The sequence below is a fragment of the Corythoichthys intestinalis genome, chromosome 5 (genome assembly GCF_030265065.1).
Source record: "Corythoichthys intestinalis isolate RoL2023-P3 chromosome 5, ASM3026506v1, whole genome shotgun sequence".
NCBI classification, from domain to species: Eukaryota; Metazoa; Chordata; class Actinopteri; order Syngnathiformes; family Syngnathidae; genus Corythoichthys; species Corythoichthys intestinalis.
Window position 1 is genome coordinate 22,180,188 of NC_080399.1, and position 20,117 is coordinate 22,200,304.

Sequence of the window (20,117 nt, forward strand, 5' to 3'; positions counted from 1 at the left end):
CCAACTCCGTGACAAAAGTATTATGGGAGTTGTAGTTTAATTTTGGAATGCGGAAGTGGTAACTCGCTAGCCACTGAGTGGTGCTGTTTGCCGCCACAATTGGTTTGGCCCAACACAAAATTTAAACGTGTTCACATATATCCACCGTTTGGTGACTAAATGGATTATTTTAAGAATAAAAATTATTTAAATTAAAATCTTAAAAAATGTGACGTGGACAATGTAGCCTGTTGAGATCAGCAACCAGATAAGTACCTAATTCAGTGAAAAAAGAAAAAGATGTTGAGAGACAGAAGGAAAAAGAGAAAAAAAATGTCTTTCGATATTATTCTACTGTACCAGCAGTCATTTTATTTTCGCCTATATATCACTTTCTTTGATGTTTATTTAAATAGTTACAAGCGACAAAATAATGTTTAAAAATGTGTGTCGCTCAATGTATATTTTTTAAATGTGAAACACTTATGCAAGTAAAAATATTATTATCGTGGGTGTTTTATTATCTCAACCACTCAACCAATCATTTATTGTTTCTACAATGCAATCTTGTATGGACATTTTGATACAACAAAAATAAAAATTCAACATATGCACTGTATATTACATGCAGAGGTGGGTAGTAACGCGTTACATGTTCTCCGTTACGTTTACTTGAGTAATTTTTGAGAAAAATATATGAGTAGTTTTACAAAGCCATACTTTTTACTTTTACTTGAGTAGATTTGTGAAGGAAAAAAACGCTACTTTTACTCCACTACTTTGGGCTACACAAGAGTCTTTATATTTTCCCTTTTTATTCTTCATACAAGATTTTTTTTTTTTTTTTTTGCCAGCGATGCCAAGAGTAGCTCTACCAATTTCACTGATCAGACGTCACAACAATAATCACGGCACCATTATACCAATCAGACGCAAGCTTGCCGTTCTATGATGACGCCAGCCTGTTCAATCACGTGGTGTCTTTAAAGCACAGTAAAAAAATGAAGTATTTGACATAGAGCGCTGCCCTCTCTCCCAGTCTTTATTTGGCACTGATTGACCACGCAAAACTGTGGATCAGATCCTTTTAATTTCATAATAGTAACTATTAATGAACTATTCACCATTCAAACTAGGAACTACTATTCCCACTAGAGGGCACTCATGCTCTTTGGACTAATAATGCTTCATTTCTGTCATTTTTTTCCCTCCTTTTTTCTTCAATGATTTTTGAAAAAAAATCATTTCTTTGGCTTAGTGTGGTTATGTAATGGGTTATTGTACAGTATCATTATAACAGCAGTTCATATAGATAACTTTGTGATGAGAAAAAAAAAATGTAAGCAGGTACTCACAATGTTACTCATTACTTGACTATTCTTTTCACCAAATACTTTTTTACTTGTACTTAAGTACATTTTTTTGGATCACTACTTTTAATTAATACTATTTTGAAGTAATGCTACACTTACTTGAGTATAATTTTAGGCTACTCTACCCACCTCTGATTAGATGTAATGTATATATGTATTGTGTTCAGTGGCGGATGCTGGTGTTTCAATTAAGAGAAGCTCAAAGTGTGTCCACCTGTGTTTACTTTGTGACGGTAGAAGGGGCTCAGTGGTACCTGATGCTTGGTAGGGAAAGAAACTAGAGTGACAGAAATCAGTCTACAAACACAAGCAGCTATAAAAGAAAACACCAGAAATAGAAGCTTGATTTTTCGCTAGTCGTTTTTATCAAAGGAAGTGTCACGAGGATGATTAGGAAATTCTCCAGTTCAATTCAGAACATTCATTCATTCATTCATTTTCCATGCCGCTTTTCCTCACGAGGGTCGCGGAGGTGCTGGAGCCTATCCCAGCCAACTACGGGCAGTAGGCAGGGGACACCCTGAACTGGTTGCCAGCCAATCGCAGGGCACAAGGAGACATACAACCATTCACGCACACACTCATACCTACGGACAATTTAGAGTGTTCAATCAGCCTACCATGCATGTTTTTGGGATGTGGGAGGAAACCGGAGTTCCCGGAGGAAACCCACGCAGGCACGGGGAGAACATGCAAACTCCACACAGGAAGGCCGAAGCCCGGGATTGAACCCTTGATCTCAGAACTGTGAGGCAGATGTGCTAACCACTAAGCCACCGTGCCGCCCAATTCAGAACAATGGAATAAAAATTGAAAAATTCTTCCCGCGGATGTTAAACAAAAAGATTGCTGATTCGCTCATTTCACTGTCAATCAAAAACAGATTCAGCCTCAGACAGATCATCCAATCATCATGCAGAGAAGCAGCACATCCAGGCCAGCCGAGCCCCGCCCGCTGCCCATAGACCTCCAGAGACGCACCGCGTCTGATGGGCGGAACAAATCCAGCTTTTAGCCAATGACTCGTCTCGTTTCGAAGTAGTGGAAAAATGCACTCTTAACTCTGGAGATGCACAACGTCCCCACTGTTTAAAGGACTGTGAAGCTGCGCGAAGGAACGAAAAGTATGCCATGTCATAACCAGTTATAAAGAAGCAGATTCTGAACAAAAGTTTAGCACATCGTAGCGCATATTTCGTCAATGATAAACACACAACAGTATGGTCACTTATTTATTAACATTTTCGGGGAAACTGAGCTTCCCTTGCAGTCTTAGAGCAATCACATCTGATTATGTTATGAATTTTGTTTGTTTTTTTAATAAAACTAAATCAATTGTAGTTTCATATTAATTATTATAGATAGAAATAAATAAATATTAATAAAACACTGTGTCGTGGTGGCTTGGAACCAGTTCTAGAAAAGCAATGAATAGGTCTCAACTTGAACATATGACAATCAGAAGGCGCTGAGCTCAATCTATTGTAGTGCTATATTTAGTCATGCACTAGATGTTCTGTAATACTGTATTGTATCTCTACTATGATGACTTCATAACGTACAAAAACACTGATCATCTTTTCCAATTTTGTAATCACTTTTTTTTAGCAAGATGGAAGATGGAGCATATTATCATCATTCCACTTAACGTGAGGCATTTTGCCGACTAATGTATATTGAAATCTGCCACTATTGATAAAATCTTCCAAGCAATGTTTGATATTCTTCTTCAGTAAAAGAAATTCCTTTGTTTTCACAGAAATTATTTCCATTGCTTCACATGACAATATGTAAATATAAGTCATGACACATGTTGTCTGTCATTGCCACAGTAACCCTGCATGCTTGAGGTCAAACCTTTCCCCTGAAACAAATTAGTTCTGTGAAAACCACATTGTTTCTATCTCACTGGCTTTCCGTTTCTCACCAAGCATCATGACACTGTGGCTGTGTCGGTCTGTGATGCAAATGAGGGGCGTTCTTTTGCAGCTTTGCACAGGGGTGGAAAATTTTGTGTTAGTGTAGATGTTACTCGTCAGTGCACTGTCGCATCACTGTTTCTGATTTAAGGTTTTCTACATAAACAGTACTGAATTCAAGAGGCACTTGCTGAGATGGCCTCAGATTCAAATCGCTTACATCAAAAGTCAGGTATGTATTGCACTCGGGCCTGAAACTGTTTTAAAATGATTCATCCGAATTGGACGTTTTAATTGTGTCTGTTTTGTTTTTATGTATTGTAGTAAAGAAAACCAGGCAGGAAAGATGCTGCCATTTTTCATGGTTAAAGTCCCTAAGAGAAAGATGGAGGTCCGGCTTCAAGGTGAAACCCCCCAAAAAAGTCTCTTCTGATGTGAAAAGAATTTCAGACAAAGGAGGTCAAAATCCATCGAGGGTATTTTTCTCTTATTCACAGAATTCACAGAACATTGAACTTGCATCACAATCGTTTTGCCAACGGAAACGAGTTGAACTGTCTTCAAAATGGTTCCTGGAGACTCAGTTATCACACATCACTCAAAATGGCTGCATCCCCACTTGGTTTGTGGGTTTGGTCGACAGAGAGTAAGTCCACAGGCGAGACTATGAACAATGTTTGTCGATTCTGTTTTCATCACTTAAATTGAATTGTTTTTAACACTCCTGCTTTCATTTGAACCAAAGTCATGGATTTTTAATAAGTGTAAAAAGATTTGTGGTCTGCCTACAGGGTTGCAGAAGATATCCTCAAAGAAAAAGAACAAGGTTGTTTTCTCATCCGTCTCAGCGCTAATGCCGTTGGATTTGTGCTTTCTTTTAGGTAAGGATGTTGGAAACACAGATGTTGTAGAAAATTACTCTCATGGGAAATATACTGTACATGAGAACCAAGTTTTAATGTTGAGACTTCAGTCAACGTGCGACTACCGTTACAGAGGCAGCAATTGCTGTCGACACTTTGTGATCAACCAAAGTGACATGGGGCACTTTGTCATCTCTGGCGCCGCTGTGGAACATGAAACTTTATTTGAACTGATCCAGTACTACAAGACGAGTTCCATCGAGCCATTTGGAGAGTATCTAACATCCTCGTGCTTTGAGGTAAAATAAAACTTAACCTAACTGGAATAAACCGCATTAGGTCAGGACCAAATGATCTGAACAGATCATGTTGGATTCTGCAGGGATATGCAGAAAAGACGTATGATGTGATCCAGCATTTGTCGCCTGATAAAAGCATGAAGAAAGAGGAAAGAAACTCAGAACAGCCACCTTTACCAACGATGAGCAAATCAATGCTTGAGGTAAATGTGATCAAGACATCATCACAATCATCATCATTATTCTTTTTTTGTAGCATGGTGGCACATACTGTAGTCAGAGAACATTTTGAATAATTCCTCCGGGTACTCAAATACACCAAAACGTTGCATAACAGACGTTACAGAAAAAAAATTTGAGGGTTAAACATGAGTTGCATACCTCACAGTTTGGACAAAAATCTATTACTTGTCAGGGTTAAAAATAATTATTTTTTAACTTCTGTTTAACTCACCAAATTGTGTAAACTATTCTTCCATATGTAATGGTTCTCCAAATTATAAACTGTTGACTTAAAAAAAAAAATCCAATCTACTCATATTGAATGATTTGCTTGGAGGAACCTTACAAATGTATTTTCCAAAACAGGAGGTGCCACCGGTGCCAAGGAGAGGCAAACACCATGAAACCAAGCCACCTAGTGACCCGAGCAGGATGCTGTACGCTCAGCTAAGAAAGAAACCCACATACCAACAACACATACGTAAGGACTGTTCAACTGGAGCTACCGCAAGGAGACTTGTAGGAAGAACCACGCAGGATGAAAATTCCAGAAAGTGTCGTCCAGTGTCTACACCAGAGTACTCTCTGCTTGGCCTGGTGGATCACACCAATGGACAAAGACCAGAGAAAATAGACCCATGCAGAAGACCTCAAAGCAGTCACAGCACTGAGCAACTGAGTGACAAGACTATTTATTTCCTGCCTGACAGGCCTGGTAGCCCCCACACTTCATGCAAAGGCACCACAATGCAAACTAGGCATGATCTTGGTAACCCAGTGTACACTGAGGCTAACACAGGACCCTTCTTTCCTCCTGATGACATCTACGAGATCATTCCAGGCATAGACGACACAAGTGAACTTGATATCTATTGCAACACTTATGAGTCAGTGGAGGAACTTAACTCACTGGCTGCCATTAACGGCGATAGATGTCCAATTCATTTGAACTGGGAGGGTTGCAATGATCATTAACTGCCATCTCCTCCCAGTTCAAGTGTATCATATGCTTGCGTTATAGTGGCATACTTTGAAGGCTTTTATATGGTATGCTGTGAATTAGTGCCAAGGACTACATTCAATTGGTTGACATATTAAACCATCTAGTTAACTTCTATGTTCTCTTACATTTATTATTTTTAACAGATGAGATTTATATTGTCTAATGGGCTGAAAATCTGGAATTAGAAAAATTGAATAAACCACATTTCTTACAGAAAATCTCTGAAGAGTACATCACTGGGTTGGAGTAAAAATTATACAGCAACCACAAAATGAAAACTTCTTTAAAAAAAAAAAAAAAAAAAAACAAGATTAGCTGAATTTTGACATCATGTTTGGGTCTTCTAAAACAAAAATTATTATTAACAAAATATCTTTTGCACGTATGGTATTTTCCTATCCCATGAGTGTCCTAGTTTTTACACTGTAACTTACCTTTATCTGTTAGACTCAGCACCAATTATCCACGTCAGCTTTTATTCTGCAATCTCCGCACTCCCTCTGAGGGTGACACATCTATCTTAGTGGCAGATGCAGGGCAAGAACACACTGCGCACTGCAAGAGCTATGGATAACAACAACCACTATAATACTCGAATGTGGTCAGTGCAAATACAGGCACAAAAACAGTTACCTCAGTAAGGGCAGAGTTCTTTTTGAGACGGGCACAGGATGAACTCATGCATGTGAATGCCGAGGCAGCAGCTTTTTTAATCACCATTTTGTGTTTACAGTTGATATGGTAAAGAATGCGCATGTTCCAAAACCTCCTGATCTTTATTGTGCACACTCCTCCTTCATCACGCTTGATTATAGAGACGGGATTGGAGCTGAAAACATTAAAACACTGGGCATATTAGCTTTAGTAAGTGTGCTACTCTCCACATATTGATACAAAAAAAGCCCAATGAGGTCTAAAGTCACAGAGAAGACATTTATTCCAAATAATGCAATCCATGTAAAACTTGAAAAATGCCTATTCAAAAAAGGGCTGTAGGAACACCTCATGGTAATGGCCAAGGCAGAAAAGGGAAGCTAGCCCTTCAATCAGCTGGAGAAAATTAAAATACGATTGTCATTAGGCTACAATTCCACAAGCATAACCATAACATGAAATAAGCAATATGCTGCGAAAGAGCCAGACGTTTACCATGCATTTACAAATAGTGCATATACGTAGCTCATTTATGCCCCCAATGATATGCTATACAGTCCTTCGATAGATACAGAATATCTAGGAAGACTGGGAGTGGGTGTACGACATGTGCAATATACTGTAGGTAGATCGACTTTTTATGCATTATTTGATGTGCCGTAAATCCCGAAATCCATTGTAAGGTTCTTGCCAGTCTTATTTCCCATCCTCTGCAAGGAGTCCATTAATTGAACAGAGAAACCCAGGCCGAGCCCTTTCATTGGTGGTGATTTAACAAGTGTAATCAAATGGGTTCATCTGTTAAAACATCCAGCATCCTGAGAATTCCACTCCATTCAGTGTTTTGCACTCTATCTGAGCACATGTCGCAGAGGTGAGGGCAGCAGAAGCTGGAGAGGACAGACGGATGATTTGGAGTAGCAGACAGGCACTGTGCTCAGCTTCACCATGGAGCCCTCTCAGATTCGTATGTGGAAAGTACTGTGCAAGGCACAACATGGGAGACTGTCAAACCTGACTGCATTTCATTTATAGAGCACTTTAAGATCAATTTTCTATAATGTCTTTGACAAGACTGAGGGCTTAATTTTTGTGACTGGCGTAAGTCCGGCGTGCAGTGCAGATAGTGATTTTGCACACATGCATTAGACAGCATATTGAAATTGTCATGAAGGACAAACCTTCAATTCCATCAGAGCGCTAGCCTGTCGCAGAACGATATGCAAAATTCACACATACCAAGTCTACCAAAATAGAGCCCTAAACGGAAATATTGCACTTCTGCAATCGCATCAGTTTTCTAAATTCATGAACATATGCTGTTACAGTGGTATGAAATAGTATCTGAACCGTTTGTGATTTCTCACATTTCTGCATAAAATCATCATCAAATGTGATCAGATATTTGTCAAAATCACACAGATGAAAATACAGTGTCTGCTTTAACTAAAACCACCCAAACATTTATAGGTTTTCATATTTTACTGAGGATAGCATGCAAACAATGACAGAAGGGGGAAAAATAAGTAAGTGAACCCTCTGCCTAAGGAGACTGAAGAGCAATTGAAACCAATTTCTACCAAACATTTTAAGTCAGATGTGTGCCCAATCACTGATGAGTGGTTTAAAGCTGCTCTGCCCACTATAAAACACACACCGGGTAACATCTGTCTTGATGAGAAGCATTGTCTGATGTGCATCATGGCTCGGTCAAAAGAGCTGTCTGAAGACCTGTGTTCAAGGATTGTTGATTTGTATAAAGCTGGGAAAGGATACAAAACCATCTCTAAAAGTCTGGATGTTCATCAATCGACAGTCAGAGAAGTTGTCTACAAATGGAGAGAGTTTGGCCCTGTTGCTTCTCTCCCAAGGAGTGGCTGTCCACCAAAGACGACGCCAAGAGTTCAGCGCAGAATACTCAGGGAGGTAAAAAACAACCCTAGAATGTCTGCTAAAGACTTATAGAAATCACTGGAAGAGTCCAATATCTCTGTACAAACATCAGCTATATGTAAAACAATGGGCATGAATGGTGTTCATGGGAGGACTCCACGGAGGAAGCCAGTGCTGTCTAAAAAAACATTGTTGCTCGTTTAATGTTCGCTAACACGCTACAGAAGTTTTGGCAAAATATTTTGTGAACTGACGAAACCAAAGCTGAATTGTTTAGGAGTAACACACAACGTCATATGTGGAGGAAAAATGGAACAGCTCACCAACATCAACAACTCATCCCCAGCGTGAAGCATGGTGGCGGGAGAATCATGATTTGGGGCCGTTTTGCTGCCTCAGGGCCTGGACAACTTGCAATCATTAATGGAAGAATGAATTCAAAAGTTTATCAGGATGTTTTCTAGGAAAACCTGAGGCCGTCTGTCAGACAGTTGAAGCTAAAAAGAGGATGGATGCTGCAAAAAGACAATGATCTAAAGCGCAGAAGTAAATAAACTGTAAAATGGTTTCAGAAGAACAAAATGCACGTTGTGGAGTGGCTAAGTGAAAGCCCAGACTTGAACCCCATTGAGATGCTATGGCATGACCTAAAGACAGCGATTTATGTCAGACATCCATGGAGTCAAAATATTAAATGTAATGGTCCACTTATTTTTCCCCCTTCTGTCATTGCTTGCATACTATCCCCCTAAAAATATGAAAACCTATAAATGTTTGGGTTGTGTTAGGTAGAGCAAACAGTTTTTTCATCTGTGTGATTTTGACAAAGATCAGATATCATTTGATGGTGACTTTATGCAGAAATGTGAGAAATTCCAAAAGGTTCAGATACTTTTCATATCACTGTATATTTTGTAGAGTAAACGGATTACCTTAAGAAATCAGGAGCCCTTGATATCATATTTTCAAAATCAGCAAAGGAGAGTTTATTGTCTCCATCCAAATCAGCCTCTTCGATGGCCTTCTCGCACACGAGCTGCACCTCCTCTGGAGTCAACTCCTCCTTTGTCAGCTTGTTTAGAGTTTTTTCTAAGTCCTCTTTGCAAAGGTAGTTATCTACATTGAAATCTGCAAGTGCAAAACATTTATTCCTTTAGACAGCTTCAACAAACATATGCTTAAATGTGTAAATTTGACAAACGATTCATTACCGTATATTTTGAAGGCATAAATGGCCTTCAGTTCCCGCGGAGCCATTTCGCTAAGGACTGAGAACATATCCACAAATTCATTGAAGCTGAGATTTCCCATGCCGTCCTCTGAGAAAGACTCAACAATCCTGTTACGGAATGGATTTTCCTACATAGGAAGGTTGAAACAACATTTATAAGAATTAATGCAATGACAAGCAAATACATTCTTGCACTTTAGCCTTTTAATAGCAATGATAGGCAGATGAAAAATGCATCTGTGTAGGAGTATTTGTGCATGTACCAGTATTTGGCCTTATGTCTGTCTGTAAGACAGTGGTGTTATGTAATAATTCCATTAGTGTTCTTTCCAAAGAGCTGGCACGTCACAAAAAGGAGAAATAGGTGCCGGAATGGAGCATTTCATGGCACATTAACTTCCATGAGTTCACACAATGTGGTTAGTCATACACTCAGATGTGTGACAAAGATGATTAAAAATCAATTCTGCTCTCTGAAAAGCATAAGTATCGATCAGTTGTGGGCTTATGTGAGTGGCTAGTGATGCATTCAGCTCAGAGTGTTTTGACATTTTCAAAATGAGTGAGACTTTTCCACTGACAACAATGAACTAGTCAGATGTATTATTCTTTTAAAATAATTCATTTTTACCTTTAACTCTGGCATGTTGACTATCAAGGCTAAAGGTAATTTACAATCAGGCTCTTTCGTGTAGTCCATTGGCACCAGATGCGGAGCCAGTTCATGGTATCTACCATGCAACCTAGAAGAAAAATTATACGTTTTGTGAGGACTTATCTCTTTCAATTGAATTTGTAGTGCAGCACAAGAATAGCAACTGAAACTGAAACTTATCATCATTTCCTATCAGATAAAATGTTTCAAATCAGATGTTGAGCAGCAACACGGAACTAGTTGCGGTCAAACTTAGAAGCTCCACTCTGTTACCTACACTTCATTCAATGTAAATTTAACCTGTATTTGATGAGAAAGAAACACGGGCATGAGCTATACCTTGTAGAGGTTATAGCATACGGTCAAAGGGCTGAAAGCAGCGACCTTGTAACAATCACTGATATTCTCTTTCCTTAGTCTAACATGGCCGTGCTGTAACCGTTGCAACTGTGGGCAGAAACGAGATGTGTTTTATGAAGGTCATAAAGTGAGGGACCCCGTTTCGCCCTCGGCTGATTGTCCCCGGCCAAATGCTGGCCTTGGAATGAAAGTCAATTCAATATCACTGACGAAGTTTGTCATTTCACTAATTTAGGACATTTAATTTGAGCAGCATGTTGGACTAGTAGTTTACATGTCTGGCTCACAGTCATGTTTCCCAGTTCAATTCTCAGTTTAGGCCTTCCTGTCTATGTTCGCCCTGTGCTTGTGGGTACACCCTGAACGGGTTACCAGTGAATCGCAGGGCACAGATAAACAACCAACCACCATCATTCCCATTTTGGACATATGAGAGTCTGTTAACCACTGGAGCACAAAGAGACCATTCAGACTTATCCAACTCTAAAAACCACTGATATCATGTGGTGACTCATAACCTTTATCAGTCCATTTCAGTATCTTTATTACTCGGTGTATTTTTTGGGGGTCTAATTTATGGCTGCCATCAAAAAGTGGGTTCAGAAAATGATGCTTTCCCATTAATCATCATACACAAGTTCAAATTGTCACAGCAGCCCCAAAAAGTCGAGTACAACCTGAAACACTGTTAGGCACAAGGATAGAATGTTCTAGATTTTCACTGCCACATTCTACAGTTTACAGTGAGCTAATACAGCATGTACCTGTACAAATGATTTGATTTTACTTACCGCAAGATTTCTTTGCGAGTGAAAAAAGTACAATCCTGCAATACAAATAGAACAACAAAATGTTATATACACCAGGCACCTGATGAAATAACCAATCAATTTAATTTTAAGTAAATTAATACGTTACACAACACAAATTAAGGCGACATGTTCCGCATACATGACTTTACCATGTTCTTACATATACAGCAATGAGGCTGGGTGAACATGTTCTGGTGTTTTCTGGAGAAGTCTTCATTAATACAAGGGTGTGCGCGATGGCTCGCGCATTGTGTAACATTGTGTAACAGCTGTATTGGCGGGCACCTCAATTTACATTTCCCTTGAATGGGTTCTGTCTGTCTGAGCTGTGAGTGTGATTGCTACAATGCAGCCAGTTCTGGGAGCAGTGGATGGAATAAATCCAATAAATATGCTAAAAATTAAATTCAGTATTGGCATAACTAATCATATATTTAATACAATGGAATGTGATTTCATTCATATATTTTGAAAAAAATAAAAATGTCTTCTTCTTCATCCCTTATCTTTTAGCTAAATTGTATAATTTTGTCATATATATACTTGACTATGTGCTACTGAAGGTCTTAAAAAGGTAGCAGGAGAAACTAGAGACTAGCTCTTGAGGACCAAACTGTCTCCAGAGAGTAGAGTTTCACAGCAGATCATGCTGACTTGGCATCAATTATTAAAAAGCCCATGTTAGATTATTGAGGATGTTTCACATTCTCAGTCGGTTGGAGTAATCTGGTCTTTAACAGCTGACAACTTCTCACACTCTATGGAGCAATGCAATCAAAACCCTCATACAGTAAATCATGAGCATACCCAAGTTTTTACTGAAGACAACAACAACAAATAGTTGCCCCATTGCCCTCCCAAATGTTTACTCATAAGTAGATGGTGATGAAGGGAAGTGTACTTCATGCTCACTCACCTGGTAGGCATCGAGTTGCTCATCTGTAAAAATAGTCTGCTTGTTTCCCATGATTATCAAGTCATTTGTTGCTTGTATGCATTCACAAGACAGCGGGTCCACAGCCTTTGCACAGTCCAATACATTTAGGGGCCGTGAAGTGAGCGTCTCCGTCGCAGGGTGAATCCGCGATGCTGCAGTGTCTCTCAGTCTCATAGGGTGTCATCAGCGTCCGTGGTTGCAATGCGAGTCATGGCTGCAAAATGTAGAGGCTGCAGTGAAAAAAGGAAAGAAAAAAAAAGAATAAGAAATAAGGAGCAAAAGATGAGTGTGTAGCTTGGCAAGCAAGTGTGGATTACAAGGTCTGCGGGCTGCTTCTGCTTCAGCTCTGATACCCACGGGAACCTGGATGGGCCAATAGGATGTCGGATAAATAAATTATTAAATTGTGGTGACTTATGATTTGCCGCTGAATGCTGTCTTAATTATTGGGCTTCTATGTGGATTTATGTGAGCCCTGATACTGCTGGTTTTCCTGAAGCAATTACTCATTGGTGGGAAAAAATTGATTAGATTTATTTTGTATTAACCTGATGAATGAATCTGTAAACCATGCATACCGGTAAATGTGTTTATTTAAGCTCATTAATTTTGTGTCTGCTGATTAAGTTAAACCTTCAAAACTGACAGTCTACAGTCTACTAAAACGCATTAATTATTTTCTTTAACTATGATTCCCTGAATTAAATATGAATAAGAATACAAAGTTTTATTGGTGGTGGCAGACATCTTGTATTATTCCCCGCCAATATAGGATTTAGTTCCTCTTTAACACAGCAAATCCCTTGTTTGGTTGTCCAAACCGTTGGGTTGGCCCGCCCGTTTCCCCCAAAATTACAATCTGCCTGGGTTTTTGATAGAGATAGACCGATTATCGGCCAGCCCAATTATCGGCGCCAATATTTGGAAATTTGACGTATATCGGTATCAGCCGATATGAAAAAAATCAATTTGAAAATGGGTTATTTCGGCTCAGATGCAGCCGCGCCTTTCTCTCCTTCCTGCTATCTCCCACACTGGTATTCACCACATCCTCTGATTGGTTAAATGCTAATGATAAATGGAATTGAATTTGCGCCTTTCCACCTTTTTAAGGCCCTAAAAGCGCTTCACACTATATTCTTATCAACCTATTGGCGACCCAACACCAGGAGCAACGTGAGGTTTAATATCTTGCTCAAGGATACTTAGACGAGGTTATCAGGGCAGAGAATCAAACCCACAACCTCTGGGTTGGGGAACAACGACTCTACCACTGAACCACGCCAACCCTTATTATTAGGGCCCGAGCACCGAGTGGTCGAGAGCACTATTGGATTGCGAAGGATTACTATTATTTCTTTATGGCAAATGAAAATGGCCAATTTGGAGGCCTTAACGTGACACGAAAACTCACCGATAATCTCATATGTATAAATAATAATAAATTATATATACTGTACATATATATATACATAAACTCATCGATAATTTTGCAACCTAGCGAAAAATCGTAACAAAATGGCTCAGTGGCACCCCCTTTAATATTTCAAAAAGGCCTCTCCTATTAGGTTTTTTCAACGTGGAGCGATGAAATTCGGGGAGTCGATACTTTGTGTGAAACCATTCTAAAAAGTCTCTTGCACCCATATTCCAAACCTAACAGGAAATCGCGTATTTTGGATTGAATGTGAGTTTATATCGTTAGGGAGTTAGTTGGATCCTCCTCAAAATTGGGGAGACTGTTCATGAGACATATGAGATCTTAAGTATTCAAAACGGTGGGTTTTCATTTACAGACCTGACCTGGGCGGGGTGGCAAAAAAGTCGGCAATTTTTTGGGAACATGCCAAATTCAGTAAATGACTAATAACTTCTTGATAAAAGGTTCAATCTTTTTCATATCTGGTATGTATGCGAGGTATCCCAGCCTGAACACGACTGCATTGAAATATTACCCATTACGTCTGGCACTCCCTGCTGGGAACAGGAAATGCAGTTTTTTACTAGACAGGCTCCTCCTCTCAGGGAAAAAAATCAATCGACCTCAAACCTGCACCAGGGGAGCCTTAAGAAGACATGTGTTCAGGTGCCTGATTAAAAATATTGAGGTTTCGATGAAGCAGAAGGGTCCAAACAGGAAAGTGAAAATTACCGTGGCCATTTTGTCTCACCACAAATTTTGAACAGTCTTAACTTGGCACACATACAACATATCTGTGCCAAACTTCCCGTGCTTGATAACAGTCATACCCTGAAGAGTCCTGTAGGGGTTATTTGCATCAACTCTGCAGCCCCAACTAGTGGCAACAGAGAGTCACTTATTTTACTTATACATGTCTAGTTCTTTTCAGGTTGTTCTACAAGACCTTTTCTAATACTACATTTTAAGGTCCATGCCCACATGTCTCTGTCTGTTGCCGGGACGACCCTTTGTTCGCCATTAAAATGAAGTAAATTTTTTTTCAGGGACTTAGGCAGCTTGTAGAGCCACAAAATTTGGCACACTTGGTTCAATTAGAAGATTGATTTGGCTTTGAATAAGGGCGTGGCTGCACAGCTCAGTAACGCCCCCATTTTTGTAGGACCCTCTTCAATAGGGGTTTTTCTCCTAGGTGTGTGAATATATTTCTAATCCCATAAAAAAAAGGCACGTTTCGAGCAAGTTATGTTCTCATGAGATAATGAGAGGGGGACGATCAGCCTACACCCTGACCTGCCTGCCGTCCGAGTTGCACCAAACTGCGAGCCCGTTCAGTCCTGCTTGCAGGCTTAGTTAGCTATTATTTTCTATTTGTGTGGTTCAATAAACATGCTTCAATGAAGTTCAGAGTTTGCATTAATCAATTTTACGCTAATTTTTACTACTACTGCAAATGAATATCGGCTTCAAAAATTGGTTATCGGCCCCTGTAACTGCTAATAACAGGTATCGGTCCTGAAAAACCCATATCGATCGATCTCTTGTTTTGGATAAACACTTGGCCAGCAGAGTTATTTTAGTGGTGGTACTTGGTGTTAAAAAGTTTGTTCACGGGAATGACGGATGGAAATCCGTCGTAAACCGAGGACTCCCTTAATGAGCCAATTATCAGTCTGACTCATTTGACATAGTTATGAGAGAACTTGTTGCTTGAAGGCAAAAATGTCTACAAGTATCAGCGACCCCCAGCCGTGATACTTAACAAAACTTGGCTTCTCTCGCTCCGGTCGGTCAGCAACAGGACCCCCACCCATCCACCTGCGTCCATTGCAACCCAACATTAATCCTAACTACACCGCAGGACACATTCCAATTTCACACTTCCCCTCCGAAATACCGATCTTATCTGGACTCTAACCCGCTTAACTCGACTGTTTTCATTATTACAAGTATATTTTTGAAACGGTTTAGTAGCCAGGATGGACTCGAAGCGAGATACTAAAGAGCAAGGTAAGTCGGAACGCAGCTTGTTGCGACGCCGCTATGCTAGCCGCTCACGTAAATAGTGGCTAGTAGATAGCTACCTTCCCGTTGTGTTACATAACATGTGTGTGCGCGTTCTCGCCAGTGCAGCAATTACCATTTTTGATTTAATAACCCTCCCACTTCGTCTGAGCCGGGTGAATCAGACTCTCCGAGGGAAGCAGCTGTTTCCTTGCAATTACGCCCCACTAGCCTTGGCTGCTTAAATATGCTAGCACTTGATGATAGCTGGTCATTAGGCAAAATCTTGCAAAAACTCTTTGTATACAGGTCCGAACGATGTTCAAATAGAAACGTAACGCAACTTCACTTTATGACAGTGATTGTTTTCATGTTTCGACAGATTATAAAATAAATGCAGTCTTTACCACAATTGGTGTAATGTCACATGCATAGTCCTATTATGAACGGTTACTGTGCTGATCCTTTTAGTTATAAGGGGAATTTTTAAACGAGGGGGTCATAAAATAGTCATGTGCAGGAAGAGTTAAAGGGATTCTGCCTAAAAGGAGCTCAGTCCAGTCATAATCTTCATTCGTCCATCAATATGTCAGTGAGCCAACAGTAAGTCCTCTTGAAGTCCAACACAAAATGCTGCCAGATGAGATATTCATACACAGTCTAAATGGGTAGAAATGTGCTATTTACGGACGATAGCATGAGTTATCCACTCGTCCCATCCTTGAGTTGAGTGGACACAGTGCTTGGAGCGTTCTCTTCCTGCAGTGCTGACTCACAAAATGATGTGCATGTGGATGTGTTGCATTAAGTGCTTTACTGTTATGTGCTGCAGTCTCATGTTTGTTTCTCTCAGAGGGAGAGGTCGAGAAGATTACCGCTGTGCTGCTCAAGTCTCACTCGGGGGAGTTTGATTTGGAGTCCATACTGTTTCTCAAATTCAGGGGTCTCGGTAAGGTCACATTGTAATATTTGTATCAATATAAACACTGAATTTACCTGTGCTTGACAAGCTGCTCAATATCTTGTCAGGTATACACGATCTTGGCTGTATAGGAGAGTGTATGAATTTAGAGAGACTGGACCTCTCTGGAAATAATATTGTCAATTTAGCTCCGTTGTCATCACTTCGACTGCTTTCTGTTCTCAATTTGTCTTCTAACAGGATTTCTAATTTAGGTAAGTATTCAGAAAAATAGTAGTAGCCTCAGATAAATGAAATGATAAGTCTACAGTTGCATCAAAATTCCACTGAAATTTGTGGAAAACCGCACAAAAGCAGCATATGTCAAATGAGTTAGTCAGGGGGATTCCAGTAAATGGCTTCTTTATTTGTTTGTTTTGTTGTTAAGAAAATGGTATACAAATGCTAGGTGCAGTTTTATTACCTTTTTGGGAGGTGTGGGGGCTGTTTGTTTTCAAAAGTTACTGATTGGTAAACGTGTTTAAATGTGGACTTAAAAGCACAAATATTTATTCAAGTTTTTATCATTGTGGTAACGTCACAATAGAACACAATCAATTAGGCTAGTTATTTTAATTGTCAGACAATTGTAGCATTGTGATCTATGTTGCACTATATTATTGTTAACTCTATCTCTCCAGAGCCCCTGTACAGTTGTGACAATCTACAGAATTTAAACCTTGCTGGTAATATTATCTCCAGGTATATCAATTTATTCATTTGGTTTCATCATTTGTAGTCATTTTAATTGAGCATTGCATTGTAACCGCAGTTTTTAAGGGCACGCTAAAGGCCTTCGCACCCATTGCATTTGCACATATTGCCAAATTCTGATATAAAGCTTTATTTTGCTCGTCTAAAAAAAAAATCACTACAATACTGTTTTGTTTTCCAACAGTATCGATAACCTTATCTGCCTTCAGTCTTTGAGAAAACTAGAAAGTATTCGTCTTAACGACAACACATACAATTATTCAAATCCAGGTGAATTCATATCTTTTTCTCAAATTAGAACGAATATATATATTTTTTTAAAAGTAAAAAAATTTTTTTTAAAATCAGCTAACTAACAATCTCTTATTCTAGTCTGCAGAAACGTGTCATATAGAACTGTCGTTCTTGAGATGTTCCCTAACGTCAAAGTGCTAGATGGTAAGATGTTTCTATGTGTGAGTATATTTTTCTTAATATAAATAAAAATCCTAAATGTTTGTGCACTTTTAAATTTAGGCGAGAGAGTTGTTGGACGTGGGAGCGACTTATACCAACTATGCAAAGACATTGATGACACCATTAAAGGTATGTCTGCCCTCCAGTACAATGCTGCATTTGGAGGTATGAAAACACAACGTATAAATTGTGGAATGAATGTTTTTATTTTTTAGAATATTATTCATATCCCACTAAAGTAGATGAATTCAATCTAAATGTTTCATGTTTTTATTTTTACTTGGGAACATTAAGCCGGTCTTTACAAAAATGGACAACTTGTTGAACATCAGGATTGCAAGCCATGGGTGGAGGATACTTACTGGGAAATCAAACGATCCAACAACGCCATCGTTGAAGAAGCCTACAAGCAGTTTAATGGTAAGAGTTTCGCAGTAAATCGAAAACTGTTGCACAGATAGATAGTAATGTGAAAAAACTGTGACATTTTTGTGCTTTAATGCTCCTCCAACAGATATTCTTCATGAATGCAGACTCCTAAACAACAGAGCAACTCATGCAATTTCCCAGACTGAAAGATCAATGAGCTTGAAGAAGCAGCCAAAGCAGTATGCCATCTGAAATAGATCTTTTCTAAGTATTGTTAAATAAAAATGCCAGTGCTGTATGTGCAGTAGTAAGTAAGTTAGGCCCAAGATAGACATTTCCAGACGTACACTATATGCTGCTTTGTTGAGCTTGTTCACATTTTATTGCACCCACTTTTGGAGGATACTTTATATTGTAGACAGGAGATATCGTTACTGGCACACTGTGCATTTTGTGCCATTTCGTAGCCTGCATTAATGCAGAGAAAATATGCTGCTAAAATCTCTAAATGTTCCAAGTAATTTAAGAGCTTTTCCATTTTGCTGGATCATTTTGGGAACCTCCCATTGCTCTGCTTTTTTTGACCTGTAGCGAAATGTGATTGAATGTTGATCTGTTTATACCTGTTTTATACCATAAAGATTATTGCCTATAAAAAAAAGTGTTGTTATTCTAACAAAATATTAAATGTTTTTTTTTAGATATCTGGTTCAAGTAGATCATGCTGAGTTTGTCAATTGAGGATTAGTTTGCGTTTTGCCCCACCTGCTGGTGGTTGTCACCTTTCCATTGGAAACATTACTGTTTTACACGTTTAAAAGCAGAAAACTATTATGAGCAATATTTCCACCACCCATCCATTAATTCTCATTGTGATGGACATACTGTAATTTTCAGACTAAAAGGCACAACTCTTTTCTTACTTTTTTCTTTTCTTACTCTTTTCTTTCATTTTGAATCCAGCAGTTTATAGTCCAGGGTGACTTATTTGTTGATTTATTTGGGTTAATAGGTAACACTTTATTTGACCGCGGTGTCATAAGACTGTCCTAAGACCGTCATAATTATGACTTGACACTATCATGGGCATTACTGAATGCTTATGTCATTTAGGGTCATCCGGCAAATTATCTTACTATCTCCATTTATATCCAGCTTGGATCTTTTACATCCATTCAAAAGTGAGATGATTTGCTGAATAACACTAAATGACATCTGTTATAAGCATTCATTAATGCTCAGGAAAGTGTCATGTCATAATTATGATTGTTTAATGACAGTCTTATGCCACCACTGTAAAATATAGTGTTACCAAATACCATAAGTAGCAATTAATGAAACAACTGGAAGAGTAACTGAAGAATTAATTAGCAAAGAACATGAATTTTGATCGTTATTTACATCTATAGCGCTGCAATGCATGCTAGGAGGCATGTTGGACAACAACAGTGTTGACAGCAGTTGGCAGCAGAGGTTGACTGTCTCCCCCAAGGGAGCAGTGACGGCCAAATGAAGCTTCTTGAAGCAATGGAGCTTTGCAGCCAATTGGTTCAAAGCTTCATGGTGGTTCATTTGGTCTTATGACAGTCATATGATGCCACTGTCAAATAAAGTGTTACCGGTGAATATCTTTTGGTGTAAATATCCCATAATACAGTGAGTACAGCTGCGGCCTATCTATGAACAAATTCCGTTTTCATGCCAAATTTGGTGGGTGCGCCTTGTAGTGCGAAAATTACGGTATTTCTTTTTTCAGTTACATTTTAATTGATTTACAGCTGTTACTTTGTATTGGATTGTGACATACAGTATAGTAGTACAGCCTAATTAATATTTTACATCTCAATAATGACATAGAAGTAATATATAAAAACAGTAATTGAATTTAGTTGGGTTATACATTTGTTGCATTTCTTAATTAAAATTTGAAGTTGTTTTTCTTTTAAATTTCCGAATTTAACTCATTTTTAGCTAATTTAACAGAACGATGGAT

At 39.0% G+C, this 20,117-nt stretch overlaps 3 protein-coding genes across 4 annotated transcripts; 2 read left to right on the forward strand and 1 right to left on the reverse strand.

The window, feature by feature from the left end:
- Window positions 1-2,757: 2,757 nt before the first annotated feature.
- On the forward strand, window positions 2,758-6,053 carry LOC130916440 (SH2 domain-containing protein 7-like). The gene is made up of 7 exons (XM_057837171.1): window positions 2,758-3,503; window positions 3,596-3,675; window positions 3,769-3,917; window positions 4,063-4,152; window positions 4,268-4,433; window positions 4,517-4,636; window positions 5,022-6,053. The coding sequence occupies exons 1-7, from the start codon at window positions 3,467-3,469 to the stop codon at window positions 5,628-5,630; spliced, it is 1,251 nt and encodes a 416-aa protein (XP_057693154.1). The 5' UTR covers window positions 2,758-3,466; the 3' UTR covers window positions 5,631-6,053.
- Window positions 6,054-6,416: 363 nt separating this feature from the next.
- cib2 (calcium and integrin binding family member 2) lies at window positions 6,417-15,903 on the reverse strand. Of its 2 annotated transcripts, none has more exons than XM_057836736.1 (7): window positions 15,761-15,903; window positions 12,180-12,430; window positions 11,243-11,277; window positions 10,068-10,179; window positions 9,417-9,564; window positions 9,138-9,333; window positions 6,417-7,293 (listed from the first exon to the last, which is right to left on the reverse strand). In XM_057836736.1, exons 2-7 carry the CDS (start codon window positions 12,372-12,374, stop codon window positions 7,272-7,274), a joined length of 708 nt encoding a protein of 235 aa, XP_057692719.1. In that variant the 5' UTR covers window positions 12,375-12,430; window positions 15,761-15,903; the 3' UTR covers window positions 6,417-7,271. The 2 variants fall into 2 exon arrangements, with proteins under 2 accessions (XP_057692719.1, XP_057692720.1); XM_057836737.1 differs by lacking the exon at window positions 15,761-15,903 and adding an exon at window positions 12,518-12,539.
- Window positions 15,183-18,789, forward strand: lrrc61 (leucine rich repeat containing 61). Its single transcript, XM_057836735.1, has 9 exons — window positions 15,183-15,630; window positions 16,478-16,573; window positions 16,654-16,800; window positions 17,227-17,287; window positions 17,484-17,569; window positions 17,672-17,737; window positions 17,816-17,884; window positions 18,050-18,175; window positions 18,270-18,789. Exons 1-9 carry the CDS (start codon window positions 15,600-15,602, stop codon window positions 18,374-18,376), a joined length of 789 nt encoding a protein of 262 aa, XP_057692718.1. The 5' UTR covers window positions 15,183-15,599; the 3' UTR covers window positions 18,377-18,789.
- The last annotated feature ends 1,328 nt before the right edge of the window (window positions 18,790-20,117 follow it).

Coding starts and splice junctions, on each gene's coding strand:
- lrrc61 (XM_057836735.1), top strand. CDS start 15,600: ATGGACTCGAAGCGAGATACTAAAGAGCAAG. Junction 17,738..17,815: donor TAACGTCAAAGTGCTAGATG/GTAAGATGTTTC, acceptor TTTTAAATTTAG/GCGAGAGAGTTGTTGGACGT. Junction 17,885..18,049: donor CATTGATGACACCATTAAAG/GTATGTCTGCCC, acceptor GGGAACATTAAG/CCGGTCTTTACAAAAATGGA.
- cib2 (XM_057836736.1), bottom strand. CDS start 12,374: ATGAGACTGAGAGACACTGCAGCATCGCGGATTCACCCTGCGACGGAG. Junction 11,278..12,179: donor AGCAACTCGATGCCTACCAG/GTGAGTGAGCAT, acceptor TTTGTATTGCAG/GATTGTACTTTTTTCACTCG. Junction 9,565..10,067: donor TCAACATGCCAGAGTTAAAG/GTAAAAATGAAT, acceptor CTTCCTATGTAG/GAAAATCCATTCCGTAACAG.
- LOC130916440 (XM_057837171.1), top strand. CDS start 3,467: ATGGCCTCAGATTCAAATCGCTTACATCAAAAGTCAG. Junction 3,676..3,768: donor GATGGAGGTCCGGCTTCAAG/GTGAAACCCCCC, acceptor TCTTATTCACAG/AATTCACAGAACATTGAACT. Junction 4,153..4,267: donor GGATTTGTGCTTTCTTTTAG/GTAAGGATGTTG, acceptor CTACCGTTACAG/AGGCAGCAATTGCTGTCGAC.